Genomic DNA, 22,292 nt, shown 5'->3' with positions numbered 1-22,292 from the left:
TCAATTGGAAGCTGCCCAGAGTGGCTGGGGAAACTCAGCCAGATGGACGGAGTATAAATAATAAATTATTATTATTATTATTATTATTATTATTATTATTATTGTTGTTGTTGTTGTTGTTGTTGTTGTTGTTGTTGTTATTGTTATTGTTATTGTTATTATGTTGTTGTTGTTTTATTTATTTTCTGCACAGGGTTGATTGGCTAGCAACTGTGCCATCCCAAATGGAAGATTCGTGGCAATTTAAAAAGCTATTCTTTTGAAAATAATAAGAAGGAAGACGTAAAACAAAATGTTCCAGTATATCTTCCCCACTTCCTATCAGGAGCAGTCCAGGGCACTGGTGCACTCCTCCAGGATACTATGGCTACATACCAGGCCCGGCCCACTGATGAGACAAGGTGAGGTGCCTGCCTCAGGCAACAGAAGCCCAAGAAGCAGTGCTTGCCTCATAAACCCACCCACCAGCAGACAGTCGGGACCAGCAGCGGCATCGGTTCCCTGTGAGATCTCTTGGAAATCGCACAAGATCTTGCTGACTGTGAGGTTTTTAAGCAGAGGATGGGTGGCCACCTGTCATGGATACCCTAGCTGAGACTCCTGCATTGGAGGGGGTTGGACTAGATGACCCATGGAGTCCATTCCAGCTCTACAATTCTGTGAAGATATGCCGGCCCTAGGAAAACACAACACTTCAACTGTCAATTTGGCGAAACTATCCTGATTAAAGTCTCCAGAACCGCCTCAGAATTTGACCCAAGGTCGGTGGAAGTTGCTGTGCATATTGTAAACTTGTCCCTATATAAATTGCCATCAATGCGTTCCCACCCCCCACCCATTCAGAACACATGGATGTGTTTTTAGGGCCTCCATGTCCCCTTTCTGCGGTACAATGATCTCTCGATCTAATTTATTGTTGGCCTGTAAAACAAACTCTCCTGTTTCTTCCCCAGTGCTATGGTTGCTTAGGCAACTGGGGGGCTTCAGATGGCAATTCCTTTTGTGCGGCACATTCCTCTCCAAATAGCGCAGCCCCCACAGATTAGCAATTTCCCTGCCTTTTTAGCCATGAAGAGCGAGCAAAGTCTGCCCCATCTTTTCTGTCAGCGGCATTGACCCTGTGCCAAGCTGAGGTTAATGTTTGCTGACTCTCTCCTGCTGGAATGTAAACAAGAGGATAAAAAAAACAGGATTTGACTAACCTCTCTCTTCTGAGATTGCTAGAGGTGGCAATGTTTCCTCCTAGAGTAATGGCAAAAACAAGAACAGGCCCTTCTAGTCATTCTTCTTATTCTTCAGAAAACAAAAGGAATTAAAATGCAACATAGAAGAGAGGCTTTCCTGGCCTCTTCCAAATATTTCAGCCAGTGCTCCTCTGGAAATAACATCCCCCAATTCTGAGGCAAGCTTCCCAGTTCGGAAGGAAGCGTCCCAAACTCTATTTTCTGAGACTCAGACAGATGTGGCCTATTTGAATTACTTCACATTTTGACACAAGGGAAACTTCTCTGATATAAAAGAACTTTTCAACCCTCTGCAGTTTTTCCTGCAAAATAAACGGCAGCTTCTGATACTGCCAAGTTTTGGACTACAGTGGTACCTCAGGTTACATATGCTTCAGGTTACATACGCTTCAGGTTACAGACCCCGCTAACCCAGAAATAGTGCTTCAGGTTAAGAACTTTGCTTCAGGATGAGAACAGAAATCGTGCTGCGGCGGCAGGAGGCCCCATTAGCTAAAGTGGTGCTTCAGGTTAAGAACAGTTTCAGGTTAAGAACGGATCTCTGGAACGAATTACGGTAAGTACCTAACCTGAGGTACCTGTATTACTGTAGCGTAGGCTGGTTCAGCAGCAAGAAAATCCTCCACGGAGTGTGACCCCCACGAATGCTGTAAAATGCTGGAAAAAGGACCATGAGTTTTGAATTGCCCTTCACAGTGGCTATTCACGTGCAGTGGCGTAGCGTGGGGGGTGCAGGGGGGGCCGGCCGCACCGGGCGCAACATCTGGGGTTAGGGCTCCACAGGTTAGGGGGCGCAAATCCACGGGTTAGGGGGTGCAAATCCACGGGTTAGGGGGCGCAAATTACTTGCCTTGCCCCGGGTGCTGACAACCCACGCTACGCCACTGTTCACGTGGGCACGTTTTCTACAGTTGCCCTGCTGCTGCGAATTGCCACTGGAAAGTGTCTGAGGGCACTTCCAGACTGTTACTGTCCTTTCACACAGGATTCAGTCGCACAGCGGCAAATTCAGTTTGCACAATTTAAGTTGATTTGGATCTCGTGCACAACAAACCTGCTCCCTCCGCCCAGACTTTTTGCAATGGGCACTGTGGAGGTAACGTTTGCTTGCTGCAATATTTTCTAACCTCCCCGCGAATGAATCAGGATGACTGCCCAATAAACAGGTCATACGGAAAGCAATATTTGCCAGGAATTTTTCTTCCCTCCATGCAGCTGCATTCCTGACAGCTCACCATATGGAGGATTTTCTAGCCCGGTAAAACTGTTCTGCTAGCGGAAAGTTCTCTTTCAGCTCTCAAATAACATCTTAAGAATTATACATCTGAAGTTCGGGAAGGTTTGAGTATCACCATGACCAAGCCCTTCAACAACATTCTCAGGGCAGTTTGCAAAAATTAGTTTACCTAGGGCGTTTCCAGGCAATTGTTGCTGTTTTGGGGTGGGATTCAATCACATACCAGAAAATTAAGGTTGCACGATCATGTTGAATGGGAGCTCTTGTGCAACAAGCTCCTTCCCTCCTCCGAAAGAAACAACCAGACATTTTGCAATACTGAAAATGACAGGTAAATGAACTGAAAATTGTGGGAAAGCCCTTGCCTGATACAGTATTGTATAACCTGCAAACAAATCCGAATGGATGCTCAATAAATAGCTGGCATGATCTAACCACCCTGCACACTTTGTGCAAACAAGCCAGGATCAATGAGCAATAAGCAGACCACCTGGAAACAATCTTACTTACATAATTTGCATCCCACATCTTCAACATAAATCACTGGGTGGGCATATTTCACTGATATGTAGACGAGGAGGACCTTTTTCACAACAAAGGCCCCACACGCCTCTCCCATCTATGCAAACAAGGGTCCTTATCAGTGCTCAATGACCTATTCCAGCCAGGCAAAAACACTCCAGGAGGATGTGAAGCAAGGCTGGCGAGAGGTGTGGGCTGGGAAAGAGGGTGCAGCTGTTGGTGAGACCTGTGGGGGAGTCCCAAGGTCAGAGATGCCTGAAGAGCTGGATATGGCCCCCAGGCCCTCCCCCCTCCTTTTTCCTTTTGTGTCATATATTTTAGATTGTACTCCTGAGAGTGGTGACTGTCTTGTACTTATCTATCTGTAAGCTGCTCTGAGAGCCTCTGTAGCTGAAAACCTGGGTTTAAAAAAAACCCTTAAATTCCACAAAACTCATGCACTGCATTTCATATCTGCTTGGAAGCAAGTCCCACTGAGTTCAACAAAGGCTTATTCCCATGGAAGTGCAAACAGGATTGCAGCCTTAAGGGTTGAGCCCTTCTTCCTTGACTCCAACAATCTGCGGCTTGGTAGCATTTTGAACATAAAAGAGGAAAACAGCCACACATTGGGTTTTTCAGACTGGTAACAAAACAGTGGATTAGCTAACAGAAGAACAGCTTTCCTGTTACTGAGTACCTTGAGCACTGTCATTCTTCAATGAACACAGTTTATTTATTAATCCAACCTCCTAACTTGTGTCTGCACAAGGAAAGCCACTTTTGCCATTATTTAAATTTGAGTGGAAAAGCAAGAGGTGTCTGGCATTTGCAGCTGAATGGACTTCATCCAGATTTTTAGGGGCACACCATGCCTAAAAGCCAATCAAACTCTTTCCAAAGATGATATTAACAAACAACTTGATTGGGGAGGGGGGCAGCTGCCCCCCTGCCCCTCCTTGGCTATGCCAGGGTCTCGTTGACAATCACTCCCATATTTTGGAATTATTTGCCTTCTGAGTCTCTGTTGGCCCCCAGTCTTGCTGGGTTTCATTCTTCACTTATCTCCTGAACCAGCCCAATATATAATGCAGCAGTGGCTAACGCGTGGCACATGGGCTGGATCCTGCATGCAAAGCCCCAGAAAGTACCCTCCAGGCCACCTCCCCAGATTTCCCCCAGATTTATCTCCCAAGTGCTCTCCATAGATCAGGCAGAGTGCTTTATCTCCTGAATTCAGATCCTCTCTCAAGAGTAACAGAAAGGCTATTTTATTTCACAACTTAGCACTAAGCACCACATTATAATGCAGGCATGCAAACCAATATGCCTTTAAAATGACTCGGAGGGTGTGTATCCATGTGTAAAAGCGGGGACAAACCTTTGAAAGGTTTTGTTTCTCTCCTGCTAGGGGGCAGCATTGTCATGAATACAGTAAATACTTAACTATTCCATGCTTTTATGCAGGTGGGTGGCAGTGGGAAGCTAAGTTAAATACATTTGATGTACTTAACACCTTCTTTACCATGACCAGGCAACACCAAGCCACTAAAACAAGTTCATGTTTCTAATTATACCTAGCAGGGTCCTCTACAACTGAGAGGCAGTATGATCAGTTACAGAAGCAGAGAATCCTCAAGGTCATGCCTCTCTTTCCTGTTCAACAGTCTAGCAGCCTCCAGTTGCAGTTCTTACCCCACTCAACACTCTGAATTTCTTCTGCAAGTTCAGAACCACCTTCATCGTTTTCTTTGCAAAGCTTGATTATCCTCTTGCTAGATTGCCCATGCTATGTAAACAAGTGGGTCAGGCGTAGGCAGGTTTGATGCAGAAAAAAACAATTACCCTTTCAACTTCTTTTTGTACAGCACTGGGCATTTTTTTCTTTCCAGTGTGAAGTCAAATTACGAAGGAATGTGAAATGCTTAACGTGGTCACTGAAGCACCTACAGCATACATTACAAATTCTGGTCAACCAGGGAAATGCTTATCTGGCTTGTAAACTGCGTCTTGAATTACAAGAACATGTGCAGCCATATATCTGTACCCATTTTAAGACAAGAGCAAAGGTTTATACATGTTCATGCGTTACAATGTGAACATGTGGAGAGCATGTGTGATGAATTGACTTGGACCTCAAATGTAACTCTTTAATGCAGCTCTAATAAGGGATGGCATTTTGAATCTGGCTCAATAGGGAACCCTTTTTAAAAGAGCAAAACGGATGAAGTTAAGAGAATACAATAAAAACAAAACAAAACACTCATTTCATTTTATTGTTATTGTTAGCTTTTCTCTTTTTCTGTATTCCCTGTTTTTGTTTAATAATTACACACCCACCCACCATGATATTGTTTTTAGGATTCAGTAAAGGGTATGTTTCTGTCATTGCAGTGGGATCATAAAGTTATGAGTTTACCTGAGCTGAGACATTGGTCTGAGAGTGCAAAACCCATCCACACATCCGCACCAAACATTTAAAGCAGATTGTTGTTGTTTAGTTGTTTAGTCGTGTCCGACTCTTCGTGACCCCATGGACCAGAGCACACCAGGCACTCCTGTCTTCCACGGCCTCCCGTAGTTTGGTCAAACTCATGCTGGTAGCTTCGAGAACACTCATCCTCCGTCGTCCCCTTCTCCTTGTGCCCTCCATCTTCCCCAACATCAGGGTCTTTTCCAGGGAGTCTTCTCTTCTCGTGATGTGGCCAAAGTATTGGAGCCTCAGCTTCAGGATCTGTCCTTCCAGTGAGCACTCAGATAGCTCCCCCCTAAAATCCTGGGAACTGTAGTAGTTTACCCCTCACTGAGCTACAATTCCCTTCACTTTTAACAAACTGCAGGTCTCAGGATTCTTGTGGCAGGGGGAGGGGAGCCATATGCTTCAAATGCACATAACCAAATCCCTCCCCCATAACCAAATACTTCTTTGAAGTATCAGTCTTTTCCCAATCCCTGATTGATGAATAGAAGGCATCAAAACTGAGCTTAACATCATGTACTAAGCAGTAATCCCCACGGAAAAGCAATGCTAACTTCTGAATAAACACCCATAGAACTGTGCTGCAAATTATACTTGTGGCCTAAAGGCTTTGGGCAGCAGGGGAGAGCTAGGTTCCAGATGCAAAACATTGGGAGCGGGATAAGCCATCTCCATCCAAAGACTTCCTGTCTTTAGAAATGGGCTCTTTGCTGATCACAATTAACCTTGCTTTGCAGTTGGATTCTTTCCAGCTCTGCCAAGGCAGCAGATGACAGCAGGAGAGGCCTTTCTGAAGCTGGAGTTTACTTTTAATCACAGCCTGCACATATGTTGAATGTTGGCAGGCTTCCTCACAGAGCAGCCTGCTTGTGACGGGCAAAGCTGAATAGCGGGAGGTGATCAGAACACGCAAGAAGCTTCTTGTCTGTTCCCGGGAGACGCACAGAAATAGCTCCCTGTTAACTGAACCAAGGTATCACAGGTGGGGACGAGTGCGGGTGGGGAAAGCCTATTAGAGGGATGTGCCAACATGCAGCACAGTCCTGGGCGATCGAGATTTGCAATTCGTTGACCACTGTGTTGTATTACAGGCTCCAGGATTGTGGCAGACAATCTCAAGATTCTCCTGCTGAGCTCAAGGGTGGGGAAGCTGTGGCCCTACAGATGTTGTTGGACTACAACTCCCATCATCCCTGACCTTTGGCCATGCTGGCTAGGGGTGATGGGAGCTGGGGACTGAGAACATGAAGAGGGGCAACGGCTCTGCACCCCCAGCTATAGGCAACATACAAAATGGAGGTGGGTTGAGCGTGCCGGCCAAATTTGAACTTGAAATATATATTGTTGAAGACAAGGGGAGAGAGACCCTTCTTGTTTTTTCCCCTTTAGGATACCTGGTTTTGCACCGGAACTAAGCCAACTGTGCAAGACCTATCCTCATTATATCCCCAGGGCAGTGTTTGAAATTGACCAGGTGCATTTTGCACCTATTGGCCACTTGTGACCAAGTGAAGATGCCCAGGCACCAGGATGGCATCTGATGTCTCAACCATCTGGAGCGGCATTCCTGGGGATCCTTGCATCTTGACTGTTTTCACACACTAGCAGCACATCCTGTAGAATTCTATCCATGCTATTTTATCTGCACAATCAGAATGAATTTCAGGAACCATAAAAAGTTGTATTGAAAAACATGACTTTTGAGCCTTCTTGCCCACAAATGGCAACTGGACATTCTGTTTTGGCGACTATAACCCTGGTTTAAGGAGAATTTGGCACCTAGCTTATATATCTGAGTTTCTAACACTGCCCAAGGGTGGGGAGAGATGTTGAGGTGCAGGGTCAACCAAAAGCATTTTGTTTTCTGATGTAATGGACCCTCCTACGATTCTGTGTGCAGAAGGCAACCAGAGTAGCTTCAGCTCTGGCAACAGGGCATCTTCTACTGCACCTGAGGACAGGAAGGGGATGCAGGGCATGTTCATAGGTGGGGACCAATGGGGCACTGCTCTGGGCAAGCTCCCATCTTGCCTACCTTGCTTCATACAACCAGCCCGAGAGGTTGGCCTTGGCTGTCAGCTCCCTCAACGTTAGTCCAAGTTTTTCCCTTCTAGAACTAGCGAGAGGATGGGGACAAAGCTAGAACGGATTGGTTCCACATGCCATTGGCTCTGGCTCCACCTACTGTTGGCCTCCATGCATTACATCCGCTGCCAGCCACGACTGTGTGGCACCAACCGCTTTGCCCTCCCATCACCTTGCAGCTGTTTCCCAACCCTCTCAAGCATTTGCCCCCGAGGCAGCCACCTCCTTCTACCTCATGGGATTGTCAATCCCATAAGGACTTTTCCTGGAGAAAAAGTCATTTAATCCTGCCAAGCAAGTGAGCAACACTTACTTGCCAAAAACTGATCGTTTTGGAGAGGCCCCAAAGTGCCACCATTTCAAGGTTGAGGTTTCATGGAGGTTTTGAACTGACAGACAGCCCAGCACCAAATCAGAAGAGTGAAAAGCAGACGCCATCTCCCAATAGAAAGAAGCACTGGGTTACACAGGGTTTTGTGCTACATTTTCGCTGACTGCAGTTCGCCATGTGCCAAAGGCAGAAGCCCATGATTCTCGGAGGCTAACTGTGGACAAATGGTGAATACATTGGCACAGAAAGCAGAATGAATTGCAGTGACTGAATATCCAGATTTTTTTAAAAGCCTCATTAGGATGTGGATAAACCTTTAGCTAAGCTGTTTGCCTCCGATGCTAATTGAATGCGTGACCTAGAGCAGGGAGAAGGCTGAGGGCGCTATTTTTTATGGCCCAGGGGACAGAAGATGCATCCTCAAAACTTTGGCAACTTCTTCATTCCTCCTAAGAACACTACAGTAGTAGATAATGAAACACGTGATCCAAGAGACATCTGTTGTCTGTCACTGAGAAGCCAGGTATTATTTCTCTATGTGTTTTACATTGCCCCCATCATATCTCATCTTGACCACTTCATTTTTCAAAGAATCATAAAACTGTAGTCATCTAGTCCAACCCCTTGCAGTGCAGGAATCCTACCCACAGCCATCCCTGGGTGAGCTCAAATCCATCAATCTTCTGGCCAACTGGCAGAAGCAATGGCCCCTTCTGGCCTTTTGCTGTCTCACCTTTGTCCATTCACATCCATCCAGCACTTTGAGTGCCCAAGTCATTCTCATGTCATTCTGACAATGCAACTCTCTGCCTTAAATCTCTTTGCTAGTTTCCCATCCACTCCTGGATCCTGCCCTAGCTTCTTGTCCTCCCCTTCACAAGCTACCATGGCCTTGCTCCTGTTTATGTCTCTACACCTACTTAATGACAGCATAATTCATTCCTTTCTCCCAGAACTTAGTAAGAATAGGACATTGCAAAAACATTTTTTTTTAAAAAAAGCATTAGCTTTCCTACATCTTTAACAAAATGCTGACTTAGAAAATCCTTTTCTTTACAAACGTAGTGGAGTCCAATGAATGCTAAACATTATTTTCTGTTGTGTAAGCTGTAATTTAAGGTACACCGACACCATTTCTATGGAAGTTAAAACACCCACTCTCTCATTGTCTAGGCAGTATAGACAATGCCATTATTTTTATTATATGATTTATACTCCAATTATTTATTTCATTCAGTTCTTAATAGCGGCATATCAAATTGATTTATTTATAACAAATATCCATATAGAGTAATCTGGGCTTTTTTTTTTTTTTTTTTTTAGTTTTTAAGAAACTTATTCAGAAACTCAAGATCTACCTTTCAAACATACCTGGAAACACACTCTAAGAGCATTTACTCAAAGGTAATAACACTGCCAACAAAGGTCCGTATAGTTAAAGCCATGGTTTTCCCAGTAGTGATGTATGGAAGTGAGAGCTGGACTATAAAGAAGGCTGATCGCCGAAGAATGGATGCTTTTGAATTATGGTGCTGGAGAAGACTCTTGAGAGTCCCATGGACTGCAAGAAGATCAAACGCATCCATTCTTAAGGAAATCAGCCCTGAGTGCTCACTGGAAGGACAGATCGTGAAGCTGAGGCTCCAGTACTTTGGCCACCTCATGAGAAGAGAAGACTCCCGGGAGAAGACACTGATGCTGGGAAAGATGGAGGGCACAAGGAGGAGGGGGCGACAGAGGACGAGATGGTTGGACAGTGTTTTCGAGGTTACCAGCATGAGTTTGACCAAACTGCAGGAAGTAGTGGAGGACTACTGGCATGCTCTGGTCCATGGGCTCACGGAGAGTCGGACACGACTAAACAACAACAAAAATAACACTGAGTCACAGAACAGTAAGTATTTGAGAGGCTGCAGCTGGCAATTGGAAATAATAATAAACCAATAATGGTAAAGATATAATACTACTACTACTACTACTACTACTACTACTACTACTACTACTAATAATAATTTATTGTGCTTCCAATATTAGGATATCATCTACCAACGGAGACGAAAGAAGAGGGACAAAAAAAAAGAGAAAAACGCCACGTGATCAGTTTTCTCTAACCAATTGGAAACGCCGCAGGTTGACAGGCAGTTCCAGCAGGGTCAGACGAGCAACATTTTAAAGGGCGCGGCCCTTTCAGCCAATGAGAACAAAGAGGAGCAAAGGCGAATGGGAGGAAAAGGGGGGGCGGAGGAAAAGGAGCGGCATCGCTACTGGTTCCCGCGTTCGGCAGCTCTTTGTTGCTGGAACGCTCAGCCAATGGAAGGGCAGAGTGGGCGGAACGTCGCCGCAGCTTCCCGCGGTTTCTTGGCCGCAGTTTAATTCGATGGCAGGCGCCGGGTGGGGGGTGGGGAGAGGGTTCCGTCCTGTGATTGGGCGGCCGGGCGTTCTGGCGCCAAGTTCGAAGCGCATATAAAGCAGCAAGCGGGCCGGGGCCTCCTTCCCACTGCCATCCGCACCCAGCGTCGCGAAGGGTTCCTGCCGCCGCCGCCGCCTCGCTCTTCGCCTCGCTCGCTTTTCTCTCTCGCCCGCCACCGGCCATGATCTCCTCCTCCGCCCGCAGCCCGCTCTCGGCTCGCAACGAGCAGCAGCGCCTCAATTCGCGACTGCCGCCGCTGAAGGATTTGGCGCTGAAGGACAAGGAGAACACGGTGGGTTGAGAAGGGGGAACCGGGAGCCCGTCGGCGGGCTGGGGAAGAAGGGCTTAATTTCCTTCCCGCGCAGTCCAAGCGCCTTCCCTTAACTTGATTAATGCGCCCAGGACAACCAAGGCCTTTGGGGGGGGGTGGGGGAGGGGGAGGCGATCCCCCTCGTTATCCTTATGCCCCTTAATTAGTCCTCGGAGCTGCCTTGCAGCACAAAAGTCCATGGCGAGTCGTCAAAACCGAGCCCCCCCCCCCCCACTGAATCAGAATTGTAGAGTTGGAAGGGATCCCCCCCCGGGTCATGTAGCCCAACCCCCTTCAATGCAGGAATCTCAACTAGATCACCCCTGACAGATGGCAGGAGTCTTGGAGGTCTTCTTCATTTTGGCGCTTCCTTTGCTTCATTAAAAAAGAAAAGCGACCTCCCTCTGTTCTGCCTTCGCACCCTTAAAAGTGCGCGGTTTTAATCGGCCTTTTGTGTCCCTCTCCTTGGGGTCCTGCAGCCTCCGTCGCTCAGCGCTACCCGGGTCCTGGCGTCCAAAACGGCGCGGAAGATATTTCAAGAGCCCGGCCTTGAGGCGGTGAGTGCCATCTTGGGAGGAGGAAAGCGGACTTGGTGGGGGAGGGGGAGCCATTTATGGGGGGAGGTGTTAAAATCGGGGGGGGGGCGCTTGATCTCGGGGGTCGTTTTGTGGCGAGGAGGCTTCTGTTCCCGCCGTCATACGAGTTGCAGGGGGCGCTGCTTAGCCTCCCCGGCTGAGCATTTGGCGCCAAATGCTCGAATTATACAAAGGCGCAGGAAGCCCCCAGGAAAGGGTGGGGCAGGGTTATGGGGCGGGGGTTGAAGCATTAGTAGCCTCTGGGTTGCTATAACCGACATTTTCTCCTAGGTGAAGTCCTCTGCCCAGGTTTCAGCCTGTAGATTTAAGGCTTAGATTCTCTGACTTTCTAACTTTCTTGTCATTATTAATTAGGTTTATCTGCTTACCTTCTGTGACTGCTTCTAAGTGGTTCATAAACGTAAAACGAATGCGTGATTAAAGCACACAGCAAAGGAAGCAATTCTGTCAGAAGCACTTCTGTATAAAACATTCCCTAAAACAAGCCCGCTGTAAAGAATAATTAAAAAGGGAATTTTAAAAGTTGGATGAAGATCAAGTTTAGGGGAATGCATGGCTGAATGAGCCTGACAGAATGCCAGTATGAGATGGTAAATGTCCTTTAGGTTCCTAAGTTTCCAAGAGAGATCTGAGCTCACATTGTATAAGGGCATCCAAATTACGATTATATATTGGCTGCCCAATTAATTTTCACTCTTAAGTCTAGCCTGTTTTACCTCCATCCCATCTGCTTTGCCTGTTCCTTTTGTTTCTAATTTTTTGTCAAAATTTACCTGGGTTTAAATCAAACGTCTCTTTCCTTGTGTCTCACTCCTTGGTAATAATCCAGCCCACACTTGTGTTATACATTTTGCCTCATAACTATAAAGTTCCTGATGTAATTCAAGTTCCACTCAATAGCTCTCTTGTCATTGTTTTAATTCAGTCTTATTTCCTTATTCATTTTTAAGCCCATGGCCTAATAATAATAATAATAATAATTTATTATTTGCATGCTGCCCATCTGACTGGGTTGCCCCAGCCACTCTGGACAGCTCCCAACAGAATATTAGAAGCATGATAAAACATTAAAAATTTCCCTAAACAGGGCTGCCTCCAGATATCTTCTAAAAGCCAAATAGATGTTTATTTCCTTGACATCTGACAATGGTTTTAAGCTTTCCATCACTTACCCTGCCCATGTGCTAAGTCAGCCTTTCTGTGTCTACATTTTTGTGTAGAACCCTACTCCTTTTTCGTTTCAAGAAAGGAGAGATTTGGTCTTGCGTTCATGTATTTTAGGAATGGGTTGATATATTGCATTTGTGACTTTAGGATGCACCTAAAGGAGTGACACAGCTGCCTTCAAACAGTGTACAAGATGAACCTCTGCTTCGGGAGAATCCCAACCGGTTCGTCATCTTTCCCATTCAGTACCATGACATTTGGCAAATGTACAAGAAAGCAGAAGCATCCTTTTGGACGGCTGAAGAGGTGAGAGGCTTGTGTTCCCTCCTTCCTTCTAGGTTTGAGTGGATGCAGGCATGATAGCAGACAGAGGTGCATTGCAGTCATATAGGCATATTTCAGATTCTCTTAACATTACTGCATTTTCATTGGCTGCTTTGTATATTTAGGTGGACCTCTCCAAAGATCTCCGGCACTGGGAATCCTTGAAGCCTGAAGAGAAATATTTCATTTCACACATCTTGGCGTTCTTTGCCGCCAGTGATGGCATTGTCAATGAAAATTTGGTAAGTATGCAGAATAACTTCTGGGTTCCATAGTAACTTAAAAGTACCATCTTCATGTTTCCTCCTATCCAAGCTATCGTAGCTTCTGGCGTATTAGGCGACTGGGCATATTAGACGACCCCCCAAATTGGCAGCTGCAATTTGGGGATTTGTCTTATAAGCCCAGTCGCCTAATACGCTGGGCAGCTCCGCACCGGGAGAAAGTTTAAAGATGTGAAAGCTTTTTGAGCTTCTCAAAAGTCTTCATTAGGCAAATGGAATATTCAGTTCATACATGAGTAGCCCATGTTTTTCATATTCCATGTTTCACAACTTGAGATGGCATGGCTATCGGGGTGGATCTACACACAGGAAGAAAACCCACTATAAAAAAAGTCAGAAATTAGATCATTATAACAAAAGGGGGAAAAACCCTATGGAAAATTGTGTAGAAAATTTCTTTGCTCTCTGGCGCCATCTCTTGTTGCACATTTATAATACATTCAAATTATTGTTTCTTTTACTAATATAGCTGAGTCCCAGGTTTCCTCTTGTCCAGAGGGAAATAGTTATGGAAGGAGTATTGAAAACCCAAGTCAAACAATATGTTTTAGTGTCCTCCTTTTTGTGTCCTCACACTGTTTTTCAATAAGAGTATGACAATTGCCTTTCAGTAGATCAGAATTTGGGTGCTTTGAATTTTTGCTGTTTTAAAAGCTTGGATGAAAAGTTTTCTGCTACTCCTAATACCTCAGCTAGATCTTGAAAAATTTTAAGGCTAGGTAATACAGTGGTACCTCGGGTTAAGAACTTAATTCGTTCTGGAGTTACGTTCTTAACCTGAAACTGTTCTTAACCTGAGGTACCACTTTAGCTAATGGGGCCTCCTGCTGCTGCCACTGCGCCACCGCTGCACAATTTCTGTTCTCATCCTGAAGCAAAGTTCTTAACCCGAGGTGCTATTTCTGGGTTAGCGGAGTCTGTAACCTGAGGTACCACTGTACCCTAAATTTCCATTCCCAAAAAAAGTTAAATTACCTTATATCCTTCTATCTGGGCTCTCCCCGCCCCTTGCTGTAATATTCCACTTGCAGAGATGTCTGTAAATCATGCTATCTCATTACTTGACTAATATGCTGCTGCATAATCTGGCAGCTGTCAGACATACCTTGCCATCAGCTTTTGCTGGTGGAGTGTCTTTTTCTAAAAAAAACTTTTTTCAAAAGAAGTATCATTTATAACTGAAATGGTATGTTGTGTCCTCTAGGTGGAGCGATTCAGCCAAGAAGTGCAGGTCACAGAAGCTCGCTGTTTCTACGGCTTCCAGATTGCCATGGAAAACATCCATTCAGAAATGTATAGTTTACTTATTGATACTTATATCAAAGACCCCAAAGAGAGGTTAGTGTTGTTTTGAGACAAATCTTTTCTTATTCTATAGTGATTTTTTTTTTTATAAAAAAAGTATATGCATAAATATTAAAATGCTTCAAAGCCTAGGTCATGTTTTTTTAAAAGTTCATGCTTTTTTAATTTACTAGCATTGTAGGAGGACACTTGATTCTCTTACAAAATGTGCAAAAAAAGTCCTACCTATTCAACGTTCTTGTATATTTCACTGCAATAGAGACTGTAAAACAGCATGAGCTTTGGCTGTATAATTTGTATTGATTTCTTTTAGTTAGGCTGCATTCTCTAATTCCTGGGTTCTAATCCTTGCTAATTTCTGGTCTCTTCATTTATCGGCCTAAGGGAGGGTGGGATACAAATCTCTCATTACAACAGATTGTACACTTAGTTGTGTTATTGTATCATTTTAGGGAATTTCTGTTCAATGCAGTTGAAACCTTGCCTTGTGTTAAAAAGAAAGCCGATTGGGCCATGCGCTGGATTGGGGACAAACAGGCAGCATACGGTGAGTGTTGCATTTGATTCTCCTTTCTGGCACATCTGTCCTTTTCCAACGTTTGACAAATCTCATCACCCAAATCAACAACGGGCTTTTCTCCCAACAGGAGAACGAGTTGTAGCCTTTGCTGCGGTGGAAGGCATATTCTTCTCTGGCTCTTTTGCATCTATATTTTGGCTGAAGAAACGAGGGTTGATGCCTGGGCTCACTTTCTCTAATGAACTGATCAGCAGAGACGAGGTAAGGCTTAACTTCCCATTTAGCTAATCAAACTATTTTGTTCCTGCTCTCTCAGATGCTTAAAAGGCGTAACACAAAAGGAAAAGGGATTGGGAGGGAGGAGGAAAAAGAAAGCAAATGTGGCAACTAGTTCTTAGTTTAAGAATTCTTAAATGTTTTCTGTATGGCAGGCAGAGAGGGAAGAAAGCTGCCTGCAGCTGCTCCTTTGGCTGATGGACAGAATGGGGGAGGGGGGTCCTCCCCCTTGCTATGGTGTTCTTCCTGGGAGTCTTAACTTTCCAGTAGCCCTTGGACCCCTGGTATGGCAAAAGCTGGGGTGTTAACCCTTCAGCTCTGTAACCCCAGGGCACTGTTTGCCTGTTCTTTCATTAAGCCCCCCCTCCCCAGGAAATTCATTTAAATCTTTCACAGTATCTAATTATTATTGATGACTTGAGCACATAACTTCCACCTAAAGGTTAATTCTGCTAGATGGAAGAATGTTTGAGAGGAAAGCTCACTGAGAATGAAAATGAATTTAATTTGCATTGCTGGCAGCCATGGAAAGCTGAAGATCGCCCAAAGTATTGTTCATATGGAACCTATGCAGAAATCTTATTACTTGTTACAGCCACTCTACTGTTTCAGGCTTTTCAGGTTTGCTGATGATAAAGAGGAAAACTGCATTCCCCACCCCCCAGCAGTTCTCTGAAATATCCCAATTATTTTTTTTCCCAGGGCTTGCACTGCGATTTTGCTTGCCTAATGTTCAAGCACTTGGTACACAAACCATCTGAGGAAAGAGTGAAAGAGATCATCACTAATGCTGTCAGGATAGAACAGGTAATTGGCAAGTCTTTCTGGTGGTGGCAAAAAGTGCCTGCAGAAAAAGGGTACGGAAAGCTTAAAAGTTAGCAGGGCGTTAAATTGTCTAGATGGTGTAAGATTTGCATACTTACATACTTGTTCACTTAAATGCAGGAATTCTTGACGGAAGCACTGCCTGTAAAGCTAATTGGCATGAATTGCACTTTAATGAAGCAGTATATTGAATTCGTAGCAGACAGACTGATACTGGAACTAGGTTTTAACAAGGTAAGTTCTGTGCTGTTTGCCTCTTAAGGGATGAACATTAAGCAACTGCTCTCTGGCTCGTTAGTGGAAATTTGTGATTAAGAAACAGACTAATTCAGGGGTGCAGTTTATTTATTTCAATTTATATTCTGCCAAAATGCACTCAAGGTGAACGTGCATTATAATGCTTTTTTGTACATAAGTCGTTTTGATTATCATTTTCAAGGGATGTTCCCTTTTACATATAACTGAGCCTTCCATCCGTGACTTGTGGATTTCATGTTCTTAATGCTAAATCTGCTGGGTTATTTTTGCAGTGACTCACTGTTATGCTTGCATAGTCTTGCTTAATTTTTCTATAGGTCCTTGGTCTATTGATTCTTTTTATATTTACAAAGCAAGGGTCCGTACTGGTAGAGAGGAGATCCCTAAATGGTTAAGGCATAAATTTGCACTTGTTGAATCAAACAAAAACAAAAATCCACTTGGTCCAGAACTTCTTGCAGTGATTCCAGTAATCTGCAGGTCATAGGTGATCCACAAGACATTAGCCAGCTAAGCAATGATGGACGATGGTCTTGGCTTGCTCTGCTCAGTAATTAATAGGCAGGTTATACATGAACATGTACCATTCAGGGTAAAGGTAAAGTAAAGGGACCCCTGACCATTAGGTGCAGTCGTGACCGACGCTGCGGTTGTAGCGCTCATCTTGCTTTATTGGCCGAGGGAGCTGGCGTACAGCTTCCGGGTCATGTGGCCAGCATGACTAAGCCGCTTCTGGCGAACCAGAGCAGCGCACGGAAACGCCGTTTACCTTCCCGCCGGAGCGGTACCTATTTATCTACTTGCACTTTGACGTGCTTTCAAACTGCTAGGTTGGCAGGAGCAGAGACCGATCAATGGGAGCTCACCCCGTCGCAGGGATTTGAACCGCTGACCTTCTGATCGGCAAGTCCTAGGCTCTGTGGTTTAACCCACAGCGCCACCGGCGTCCCTTACCATTCAGGGTAAGATACAGGCAAATAAAAAATGGATACTTCCATCAGGGAAAGCAGGAGAGAGAGAGCAGATGGGTCTTAAGAAATTGGTTAAATTTTATAGAACTGGAATTCAGGTGGGAGACTTACAGATACAAGCTGTGGGATCTAAAGATAGTACAGAATGAACAGAAACCAGGGTGCTATGGACCAGGAGATAAGAGGTGTAAAAGTACTGTATTTACTCGAGTCAAATGCACCGTGGAACCAATGCGCACCTCAATTTTCAGAACCTTGAAACCCAAAAAAAGTATTTGCTGGCGAATGTAAATGTGCAATCAAGTCTAATGCGCACCTCAATTTTCGCAACATAATTTGGCCAAAAAAAGGTGAGCATTAGATTCAAGTAAATACGGTAGGTTGTTTGGGACTAGATGTTAACAAGGTTATTTGTATGATGTTCAGCATTGCCTGTCAGTTTGTGTATCCTAGATAAGACCCATAAGTTGTCGATTTTATTTGTCTTCAGATATTCCAAGCTGAGAATCCATTTGACTTCATGGAGAATATCTCACTGGAGGGTAAAACTAACTTCTTTGAAAAGCGTGTGGGAGAATATCAGAGGATGGGGGTGATGTCGAATCCTACAGACAACTCTTTCACTCTGGATGCAGACTTCTAAATTGAACCCAAGACTGTTTTGGGGTTTGCTTGAAATAGCTAGCAGTCTGTCCAGTTGTCCTCAAAATCCTTGCTCTTATAATGTGTGGTGGTACTTTAGAAAAGTTTGAGAATTTGTTTGTTTCCGGTGCTGATAAATGTATTTGTACAATACATGGGTCGCTTGATTATCAGAAATATCGGTGCTTGCTGGTCTGTTCCGTTATCTGGTCATAGGTCACCAGTAGTTCCTCCACAGAAAAGCAAGTTATACGGGGTGCTGTATAGAAAATGGCAGTTTCAGGGCCTCTTCTATGGGCTGTAGACAAGCTGCAGAAGCTACATAACCACATTGCCTCTTAGCAGGTTTTAAGTCTTTATTTACTATTTTAATAATTTGTACATAAATATGGCACTTTAATAATAAAGGTCTGTCCTACAATTCCTTGAAAAGGCTGTGGTAATGTGGGAGTTTAGAATGAACTCTTTTTAGACTGCTTTTCACCTTCATTTCTCTGATTTACTTGCATGTAAATTAAATACCCGAAGTGCTGAAATGAAAATCTCTCGGATGTGTATGGCTTCCGATAAAAGTAGACTTTGTATAGAAGTAAAAACTTGAATAAAGCTCCAGTTTTCAAACTGCTGGATCAAATGCTGTTGAGTTGCCTTCTGAATGTGCACCTTTTTCTCTCTTCCACTCCCAGCTTTCCTTGCTGGCCTTTTAAAACCTTGGTTGAGCTGCAATTGCTTCTAACCCTGTTCTGAATGACCAGTGTTTTGGGATATAACTACTGTAAAGGCCTACACTTCCTTCCCATTCTGGAGGGGGGATGGTGAGGTATTTCTGCCAATGACCTGGATGTGTGTGAATGGCTGAATATGTACAACCGTTGAAGGCAAAAGGGGGGGGGGAGTGGGCAAATAAGTAAATTGAGTTTGCTTTATTGAAGGGGAAAGGGACATGCGGGCTGCTTCACAACATAGCCATCAAAGTGGTGTACAAGTCCAAAAGCAATGAAACACTCTAAAAACCTTATGAATCCAGCGAAATAAAAACAAACCATCTGTATGCTCTAAGAACGGAACAGTAAAAGGACCCTGACCATTAGGTCCAGTCATGACCGACTGGGGTTGCGGCGCTCATCTCGCTTTATTGGCAGAGGGAGCCAGCGTACAGCTTCCGGGTCATGTGGCCAGCATGACTAAGCCGCTTCTGGCGAACCAGAGCAGCGCACGGAAACGCCGTTTACCTTCCCACCAGAGCGGTGCCTATTCATCTACTTACACTTTGACATGCTTTCGAACTGCTAGGTTGGCAGGAGCAGGGACCGAGCAACAGGAGCGCACCCGGTCACGGGGATTTGAATCACCGACCTTCTGATCAGCAAGTCCTAGGCTCTGGTTTAACCCACAGTGCCACCCATGTCCCTATAAGAACGGAACAGCATCCTCATATAAAGCTGATATTCCATAAATGTCTGGGTTACGCCTCGGGAGAAGCCTTCCTAAACAAACAAAAAAATGACTCCAGTAGGCATTTCAGATATTGTGGGAGGAGTAAAACATTGGGCACAAAATGAAGATTGCAAATAAACTCCCGTGTGCTCTGCATGTACGTAGGGTCCCTGCACTAGTCTGATGGAGTGTGGCTATGGGGAGGAGCTTGCCATCTTGCTTGGACTGTCACCAGCTGAGTGGGTCCTATCTACATCGATTGCATCTGCTGTTTATAGTGACTGCAGAAATACATGTTTAGCTGTAAGCCAGCCAGTTTTTCTACATGCTAATGTTAAACCTTAACTCTGAAAAGTGTGGGAAGAAGTATTGCAAGCTGGGACAGATGTCAAAACCTACAGACAGGTCTTTGTCAGCCAGTTGACAAACATCTCTGCAACTTGGAGACGAGAGCTGCTTAATGCATTTTCCTCAAACCGTAAGCATATAAATATTGTGAATAAAAAGTGCTCTATTATAAACTGCTGACTTAAATGGAACTCTTGCCACAAGTAGCAGCCAATGGAATATCAAAGTGGGCATTCATATATTAGATTTTAAGGTCTGCCAGCATCACCAATGGCCAGAGATTATGGGTGTGGCAGCCAACATCTGAAGTGCCATAGTCTTCCTACCCCTGGGTTAAATTATGGCCACCATAGTTGCACAGAATTGGGTACAGTGGTGCCCCGCAAGACGAAATTAATTCGTTCCGCAAGTTTTGTCGTCTAGCGAATTTTTCATCTTGCGAATTATTATTTAGACAAAGGAAACAAAGTCGCGAGACTTTTTCGTCTTGCGAAGCAAGCCCATAGGGAAATTCGTCTTGCGAGGCAACTCGCAAACGGAAAAACCTTTTCGTCTAGCGAGTTTTTTGTCTTGCGAGGCATTCGTCTTGCGAGGTACCACTGTATTCTAAATTTACATGGCTACAAACTGAGCTAGAGGACATTGCCTACTGTCACTTTCTCTGAAACTTAGAGCTAGGTCTTGCCATGCATCCTGCCAAGGCTAAAGGGAACTGGCTCTGATTTTAATTTAAAGCGGCAATCCAAATGCACTAGATTGGAAGCCCCTTCTATAACCAGAAGGGAATACTTTGGATTGTGACATTAAGCTGCCTTGTGTACATTCTAATGTTCTTTATGATTTACAAGTCCCATCGGAGTAAATTCTACTCTTATCAATTAGACTCCTTGCTATTTCTCTGTCCCTTCAAAGTATTGGTAAGCCTGGGTGTTATTTATTTCAAACACAAAGGCAGCAATGTGCTGAAGCCCTTTTACAGTGGTACCTCGGGTTACAGACGCTTCAGGTTACAGACTCCGCTAACCCAGAAATACCGGTAGTACCTCGGGTTAAGAACTTTGCCTCAGGATGAGTACAGAAATCATGCAGCAGCGGCGCAGCGGCAGCAGGAGGCCCCATTAGCTAGAGTGGTGCTTCAGGTTAAGAACAGACCTCCAGAACGAATTAAGTTCTTAACCCAAGGTACCACTATACTTCCTAGGATCAGAATCAGTTCATTTTATTCTCCACATATTCATAATCATGGCTTGACTAAATGTCCTTGCAGTCTTTGCCAATTACTGGCTCTCATCTTCTATTGCATCCTGTACACGGTATAACTTTGTGCCAGAAGCAAAGAGGGCTTTTCATTTATTGAAAATCCTTAGAAGGTAGAGAAAATGCCAGCGAGATGGTTTTGGTATTAAGGTTTCTCTAGTGTTATGAGCTACTGTTGCCAGTCTGAAGGGGGGCAATTATGTCTTAACAGCAGGAATTACACTGAGGTGCTTGTTAGATGCCCCCAGAGAAACAATACCTTTGGGGGAATTTTATTTAATCCTCTTAATCTCTTCTGGAGTAGCAGGCACGTAGCTGAGAACAAAGGAAGGTTCAGAAGTTATTGTATGTTTCTACATAAAGCATGCAGCCTGAACTATACCAGTTGCCTAAACTGTGGGCATCAAAAATGGAAACTTGTAACCAAATATTTGGCCAAAATCTGACACACGCTCAGTTTTTTCTCTCGCAAATGCAAGTAGTTCCTGACCCTGCACACATATCTGGGTCCATGGGGCGAAACTTAGCTGGCAACTATTTTATGTACAGTGGTGCCCTGCAAGACGAATGCCTCGCAAGACGAAAAACTCGCTAGAATGAAAGGGTTTTCCGTTTTTTGAGTCGTTCCGCAAGACTAATTTCCCTATGGGCTTGCAAGTTTTCCTTTTTCTTAAAGCCGCTAAGCTGTTAATAGCCGCTAAGCCGTTAATAGCCGTGCTTCGCAAGAAGAAAAAACCTCAAGACGAGGAGATTCGCGGAACGGATTAATTTCGTCTTGCGAGGCACCACTGTATTGCAGTGATTCTTCCCCCGTTGCTGTCACTGAATGAGGCTAGTGCTGCTGGCTCAACATTTTCTGATATGAGCTGTGTTCCTAGCAGGGTGACCAGAAATGATGGGAAAAGCAGAAGAGGGGCTACTTGCTGTTGAAGGACAAGCTTCATCTGCTGAAACATTGTCCCTCTTCTACAAACTTATTGAAGTCGGTTATTCTTTGCATCCAGTCTACCTAGCTAAGCTGAGCAGCACTATGGATGACACAGGCTGTTGGTAGGGAAGTAGTTCCTAGCCAGCCTTACTCGGCCAGTAGACTTGTGGAACATGAGAGAGGGGGGGGGGGGCTAGGGCTGCCCCATAGCCTGGTGGAGGACCTACACAAACCTGGCGATGGCTGTCACCCTTGTTCCCATAGGACAGCTACAGAGGTGGTCTGTGTATAAAGGAAAATGAGTGAGCCTTGAGAGAATCAGCTTCTATTCACCACCAATATATTGAAAGCCACAAACTACATATGAGATTAAACACTGGTTCAAAGGAATTCAGATTCAGTTCTTTATCAAGCTTCAACTCCAGTTCTACAAATACTCCAGGCTTAAGAAGCTGATTGTTTGTACTGTAATAATAATACATCCTATTAGCATAGCTCAGTTATGGCTTACATCTGGCTCCCCACATGTTGCTGGACTCAAAACTCCCTCTTGGTCG

General features: G+C 44.6%; 1 protein-coding gene across 1 annotated transcript; it reads left to right on the top strand.

Moving 5' to 3' along the window:
• The first annotated feature begins 10,356 nt into the window (after positions 1-10,356).
• RRM2 (ribonucleotide reductase regulatory subunit M2) lies at positions 10,357-18,403 on the top strand. The gene is made up of 10 exons (XM_028722524.2): positions 10,357-10,579; positions 11,077-11,154; positions 12,508-12,666; positions 12,810-12,926; positions 14,173-14,306; positions 14,726-14,820; positions 14,921-15,054; positions 15,772-15,876; positions 16,015-16,128; positions 17,614-18,403. Exons 1-10 carry the CDS (start codon positions 10,469-10,471, stop codon positions 17,764-17,766), a joined length of 1,200 nt encoding a protein of 399 aa, XP_028578357.1. The 5' UTR covers positions 10,357-10,468; the 3' UTR covers positions 17,767-18,403.
• Positions 18,404-22,292: the final 3,889 nt, after the last annotated feature.

The sequence above is a fragment of the Podarcis muralis genome, chromosome 3 (assembly GCF_964188315.1).
Source record: "Podarcis muralis chromosome 3, rPodMur119.hap1.1, whole genome shotgun sequence".
NCBI classification, from domain to species: Eukaryota; Metazoa; Chordata; class Lepidosauria; order Squamata; family Lacertidae; genus Podarcis; species Podarcis muralis.
The sequence above is the reverse complement of the archived record's forward strand: the minus strand, read 5'-3'. Positions and strand labels throughout refer to the sequence as shown.